Raw genomic sequence first — 6,824 nt, 5'->3', positions numbered from 1 at the left:
GAAACGAGTCACCAGGTTAAAGTGAAGAAGCCAGGCAAGAAAGATAAAAGGACGAGCTGAATGAGACCTGGTGCAACTCAGAAGAGACAAAACCATCATATTTTAGTCACCAATCTAGGACAGATGAACTTATAGAAATCCCTCAACCAAGAAACATCCCATGTGTCATAGTCACACACATTAGTGCATTAGTGTCTGGAGGATACACATTATAAGCAAGGAGTTGCTTTCCATCTTAGTACTTTAATCATCTCATCAAAATAATCTGAACATGCATACATAAACACTTGATTTTTTATAAGAATGTGTAGCATAAAAGTCCCTGAGATACATCAAAAAATGACTTGAAATGTATTCAATGCAATTATTCACCAAATTACCAAAATCTTGGCTCCCTTCCCTCATATCTAAGGCATGTGACACTTTTAAAAAAAATATTTTATTATTTATTTGAAAGAGAGAGCACAAGCAGAGGGGAGTGGCAGAGGGAGAAGCAGGCAACCCACCAGGCAGGGAGACTGATGTGGGGCTCCATCCCAGGACCCCAGGATCATGACCCGAGCTGAAGACAGACGCTTAACCTACTGAGCCACCCAGGTTCCCTGGCATGTGACACTTTAATATATACATGTGCACATGTGTCCACATATATATTCTGACGCTAAGTCAGAGTCTCCCTCTCTGCTGCCTGATTTTCTGCCAGTTTACTGCTGCTGGGTAGGAAGTCATTTTCAGACTGTAAAGAAGGCACATGGGGAGATGAATTAGTTCTTAAGACCTGGGGTGTCACTTGGCAGAATGATGGCAAGTGAAACTAGAAGGTCCCAAGAAAAGACTCTGTCCAATCTTCTCATTTTGTAGTTCAAGTGACAGAGGCTCAAAGGTGTTGTGACTTGAGACAAGTAGGGCAGGTTCTGCCGCTACTACTGTAACCTCAGGCAGGTCTGGACTCCTTCCTCTGTAGAATGGACAGGTCATAATCACAGTTAACATCTTCCAGGTACTTCCTATGTGCCAGACACTGTACTGAGTACTTTAAGTGTCTTATCTAATTCTCCCAACAGTTCCATAAACTATAGATGATTACCTTCAGTTAGAGATGAGGATATCAAAACCCAGAAGGCTTAGCTGATGTATCCAAGACAAGACAATCCGGGAACGTTGCAAAGCTGATCTAGGAACCCAGGAATATCTGCCTCCAGAATTCTTTAATTCCAATTCTTAAATCCCTTCTAAGAAATACAGTATCATCAGGTGGGTTGTCAAGTTCCTTTTATGTCTGAAAGCCTAGCACAGAGTTGACAAACGGCGGCTAAATCCAGGCACCTGATCTGTTTAAACACTGTCAATGGCTGCCTTTGAGCTACATCAGTAGTTTAGTGGCAGCAGAGACTGTATGGCCTGCAAAGCCTGAGATATTTACTCTGGCCCTTTGCAGAGAAAGTCTGCTCATCCTGTTCTAGAACTTTAAAAATTTAGAGTATATGTAACTGTATGGCACTTCACAGTATACAAGGCACTTTGGTACACACAGTCACATTTAATCCTCATTTTGCAGGGGCATTCGTGCATTTTAAGGGAGGAAGCTAGAGCTCGGAGAGCTAAGTGACTTGCCTACTCAGGACCGGGGGCAGAAGGCGGCAGAACCACATGCCCAGGTTCTGACTCCACGCTGCGAACTCTTTCCGTGAAGCCGCCTCCTCTCCTCTCACCAACCACCAGGGGAGGACTTAGAAACTGGAAAGAGTGTGAATACTGATAGCAAGTCAGACTGCCTTCCTGATCCCAAGCATCATTTGGGGAGCACTCATGTCATTGGAGTCATCAAGTGCCCAAAATATTAAATTTGTAATGAATTGGAAAGAAAAGTCCATGCCTTATAAAGGGAGGGCATGACAATCACAGAAAAGACATTTCTGAATATACATGTTGTATTTATACGCATTTTTATGCGTATAAATATAATTTTTATATTAATGGACATGAATTTTAACCCACCCAACTTAAAATGATATCGAAAATAACATAAAATGAGCAACTGCCGTATTTCTCTTACTTTGATGAGATCAGATTTCTAAAAAAATTGTTCCATACCCTAAGTTTGCACATAAATAAAAATGCAAGTGTACTCTCCTTATGCTAAATATTTAATAAATGTGGTTAGCTTAAATAGACTCACCACTAAGAAAAGCATCAGTAAAATACTCATGTAACTATATAACTTAATTTTTTTTTTCAAAGAAAGCATAGGTGTTTCCTCTTACTCTGCAAATTCAAGCTCAATTGTAAATAGCAATGGTAATTTTTGATATAATACAGTTAAGCTTTAGTGATACATCTGAAATACACAATATGAGGCCCCTTTTTATTTTAGATATATCCTGAAACATATGTTGAGATTTAATGTTAGACATACAAATGGATATGGAGGCACCTGAAATCACTGTAAAAAAAAGGAAAAAATTTCTCTTTCACCAATTGACTGCTGTGTTAAGCACCTTTATTTATTTTACTTCCCCAAATGCTCACAATGAGCTGTGAAGCATTTTCCTCCTCCTTTTTACAGGTAAGAAATCCAAGGCTTAAGGTCATTACTAATTTGCAGGGGTCACATAGCTGGAATTCAAATCTAAGCCAGATTACCTCTAAAATCCACTCTCCCACTGCCCCATGTAGATTCTCGATAACACCAAGATCATTGGCCAACACCTCATAAATACTCATTTTAAGAAGAGAATTTTTCAGGGCACCTAGGTGGCCCAGTCAGTCGAGCATCTGGCTTCAGCTCAGGTCATAAGAGTCTCCTTCTCCCTCTCCCTCTGACCCTCCCCCTGCTTGCACACACTCTTTCTCTCTTTCAAATAAATAAAATCTTTTTTAAAAATAAAATTTTTCCTTATTCTTTATTGGCTGGCTGATACTTTGTAATTCCACCCATGCTATAATATTTTAATAAGGAAGTTTTATCCGTGGGCTCTAATTTTTCCTTTCAAGGAAAAGGAAGAATTGAAGCACCTGGATTCCAGTGAGCTCTTTAAGTGAGTCTGCAACAAATGCACAGAGACAAAACTTACTTTATGATTCAGCTAACTGTCCTAATCAAATGCACAATTACAGTTTATAGCAGAAGTTTATAGGAGCCTAATTAATCTTGGACCACACCCAGAATAGTCAGCCACTGAGGGTCCTTATTATAATAAATGGAGGAGAAAAAAGAAACCATTGTTTGAGGCTGTAAATCAACTGGCTTTCTAATAATTGACCTACAGCCTGTACTACATTACAGAATGTCACTTGAAACAAATAGTTCTGCCAATTGATTTTATCAAAGTTAATTCTTTACTTGTTGGCAATGGCAGATTCGAAGAGCCTTTAAAGGAAAGGACCTTCCTTGCCTTACACATTTTTGCGTCTTTCCTGGCATCCCAAGTGCAGTTTGGCACAGAGTAGGCACACTGTGACACCTACTGAATATACTGTTCATTCAACAACTTTTCGAGTAAATGCCCATATTTTCAAAATTGGTCCCATGACACAGTCTCAAGGTCACTAGAAATGTGAGGTTATACTGTGTTACCAGGCAGATCAGGAACGGAACCTGTTGGCCCCAAGAAACCTTGCAGATTTATATTTTAAAGAAAGCCCAAGCTCACCACAGGCACTAATTTAGTTCCATTCCCTAACAACTAAACAGTTAACCAAAAACTGACCAAAACAAAAACTGGCAATAACAGACACCATGAAACTTTCTTCCTCTTCCATGATTCCATAATGCGGTACAGTCTCTCATTGTTCTGCCGACAGGTAATGCCAGTACCCCTGGAGGACTGACATTCCTGCTTCAATTTCGGGTCCGGTAAAAAAAGAGAACAAATAATTTTGCAGAAAGTGACACTGTGGCTTCCTTCTCTGTAAACACAGGCTGGTTTTCTGGAAAGAGGGGAGAAGGTTGCTTCTGCTTTATTTTCACATCTGTAATTATGCTTTTTAAAAAAATTTAGGTCATAGAAAAACGTAGACACAGAGGAAAAAGGTTAGGAGATGATTATTCACATTGTAAAGGGATTTTTCCATAGGGTTGCAGTAAATCCTGAACTCTCCTAAAGCAGTGAATTTGGGATTTGGTTTAAAAGCAGCTTTTCAAAAACACATTTGTGTAAAAGTGAGGTACACTTATATATATATTCATCTGAACTCTTCTCCGAGGACAATCTGGCATCTTCTTTGCATTCATAGGGCAGGGGAACAAAAAGTACTTATTCTGGAACAGCCAACAGATTCTTGGACCACGCTCCTCTCCCTTCTTAGGCGAGGCTTTGCAGAATTCAACCAACAGACCAACAGACGGAAAGGCCCACTTGCGGCCCTAGTCCTTTCGCTGTTCCGCAACAAGCCTCCTTCCAAAACCGGGGGCTCGCTGCTCGTGGGGCTCACTGACGCCAAAGTCCGGGAGCGGTGCCTATGCATTTGGATTCAGCACAGGCCACAAACAGGGCCTGCGACCAATGAGCCAAGTCAGAGCAACGGAGTCCAAGGCTTCTGGTTCCCCTCGGCACCGGCTACAAGGTGAGGAAGGGCTCCCTTCTTCAGGTGACACCCACGTACAGCAGGCAGAGCCCAGAGGCTAGTTGTGCAAAACGAAAAACCACGAGAACCAGGGATCCTGCCCACCCAGTTTTTGTGCGGAAGGATACTGATCGCCGGGCCACCCGTTTCCCGCAGGGCCACCGTGGGTGTCTGGAAACCTGCGGCCCCTGGTTCAGCACTCACGGAGGTGCGCCCCTGAGGCTGCCGACGCCGACCATCCGCCCTCCCGGGTTCCCCCGGCCGAGCGCGGCTTCACCGCTCAAACCAGCGCGCCAAGTTGCGGACGCTCTGCGGCCGGTCCCCGGCGGCCTGCACGGCCTGGCAGGCGCGGCACCAGGGCTCGTCCCAGAAGGAGGTGATGTGCACGGCGTAGCTCCTGCGCCAGTGGAAGTAGCGCCGGTAGACCGCGGGGTTTCGGTCGAGGAAGAGCAGGTGGGCGGCCAGCGACGAGGCGCTGGGGAAGTCGTCCACGTGGATGAAGGCACCGCGCGGCAGGAAGCGCTCGTAATTGGCGCGGTCGGGGCCCAGCACCACCGGCACGGCCCCGGCCAGCAGCGCGTTGCGCCAGAGCTTCTCGGTGATGTAGTCCGGGTGCTGCGAGTTCTCGAAGGCCAGGTAGAACTTGTAGCGCGCCACGGTGTGCAGCAGCCCGCTGTCGGGCACCGGGCGCCCGGGCCCCGCGCGGCCGAACACGTCCACCGGCACGTGCCGGCTCAGCTGCCGGTAGTAGCGCACCCGGGCCTGGCGATCGTCCCAGTTGCTCACCACCCAGGCCACCAGCCCCCGCTTCCGGGCGAGCGGCGGGGCCGGGCCGGGCGGCGGGTCGCCGGGGTGGGCCCGCGGGTAGAGGCGGCCGTAGGGCACGAAGACGTCCGAGTCGGCCCGGTACGAGAGCGTCCAGTTGAAGAGGTCCCCCGCCAGGTGCCGCAGGCCCGGGGAGTGCGACGGCGACTCGAAGTTCATCCACACCCAGCGCTGGCCCGGCGGCCGCGGGTGCCCGCCCCAGGGCGGCGGCCAGTCCGGGGCGCCCCTCACCAGGTCGCGGTGGTGGAAGAGCACGGCCTGCGCCTCCCCGTAGGCCGCGCGGTCGGCGAGCAGGCGGCAGCCGCGGATGCGGAAGCGCAGCCAGCAGTCCGGGGGCCTCCTGGCGCCGCCCGCGCGCCCCGCGAACGGCTCCCACCACAGCAGCACCCCCACCGGCCGCGGCGGCGCGGGCGGCGCCCAGGGCGGCGGCGGCAGCTGCCCCCAGCACGAGTAGGCGGCCAGGGCCGTGCACAGCAGCCCCGCGGCGGCCAGCGCGGGGGCGCCGCACCCCCGGCCCCGGCCCCGGCCCCGGCGCCCGCCCCCGCGCCCGCGCCCGCGCCGCCACCAGCGCCCGCCGCCCGCCGAGCCCCAGGGCGCCCGCATGGCCGTGGAGCCGCGGCGCCGGCTCGCATGTTGCCGCTCGCCGCCCGCCCCGCGGCGCGACAGGGCTGCCCCCGAGGCCCGCGGCCCGCCGCTCCGGCCCTCCTGCGCGCGGGGTCCCGCGGGGCGCGCCGCCGGGCCAGGGGAGCGGGCCGGGCCGCCGGGCAGGACCCCGCCCCGCCGCGCCCCGCCCCGCCCCGCCGCGCCCCGCCCCCGCTGCGGGCTCCCGGGCCCGCCCGAGCCACCCCCGCCGCGGGCACCGCGACCTCGCGACCTGCCGAGCCCCGCCCGGTGCGACCCGCAGGCGCCGGGCGCTCCCCGAGCCCGGGTCCCCGGGCCGGAGGGTCGCACTGCGGGTCCCGGCCCGCTCCCTTTGGCCCGCGCCCCCGCGGGGCGGGCACCGCACGGATAAGGCGCCGTCTGGGCAGCGGCAGCCCGCCCTCCCCCGGCCCGGCCTCCGAACACCCTGCGCGGCCGCCCGGCTTCCTCCCGCGGGGCGCGGGGCGCGGGGGGCTCCGAGAGCAAAGGTAGAAGCGCGGCCCGCGGCCCGGTGCCCGGGGAACTTGGCCCACTCGGCGAGACGAACGCACCGGCCGCACTACTCATTCGAGTAACGCGGACATTACGTCCAACCCCCCGCACTACAGCGTGAGGACCGAGGTACAATTAGCGCGCCCTGGGTCGGGATGCCCGAGAGCGGGGCCTCCCTGCCCCTGCGCGGGTGCCGCCGAGCATCTGCTTCCGCTCGCCTGGGCAGCCCCGCCCCCGCCCCCGCCCCCGCCCCCAGCTTGGACTTGACCTCTCGCTGCAGGCCTTCACTTGTGCCACTACAC

The 6,824-nt window shown here is 52.8% G+C and overlaps 1 protein-coding gene across 1 annotated transcript; it reads right to left on the bottom strand.

Moving 5' to 3' along the window:
* Nucleotides 1–223: 223 nt before the first annotated feature.
* FUT4 (fucosyltransferase 4) lies at nt 224–5,994 on the bottom strand. Its single transcript, XM_077867636.1, has one exon. It carries the CDS (start codon nt 5,992–5,994, stop codon nt 4,840–4,842), a length of 1,155 nt encoding a protein of 384 aa, XP_077723762.1. The 3' UTR covers nt 224–4,839.
* Nucleotides 5,995–6,824: the final 830 nt, after the last annotated feature.

Source organism: Canis aureus, chromosome 23, assembly GCF_053574225.1.
Source record: "Canis aureus isolate CA01 chromosome 23, VMU_Caureus_v.1.0, whole genome shotgun sequence".
Lineage (NCBI taxonomy): Eukaryota > Metazoa > Chordata > Mammalia > Carnivora > Canidae > Canis > Canis aureus.
Note: the sequence above shows the minus strand (reverse complement) of the source record. Positions and strands in the feature narration are given on the sequence as shown.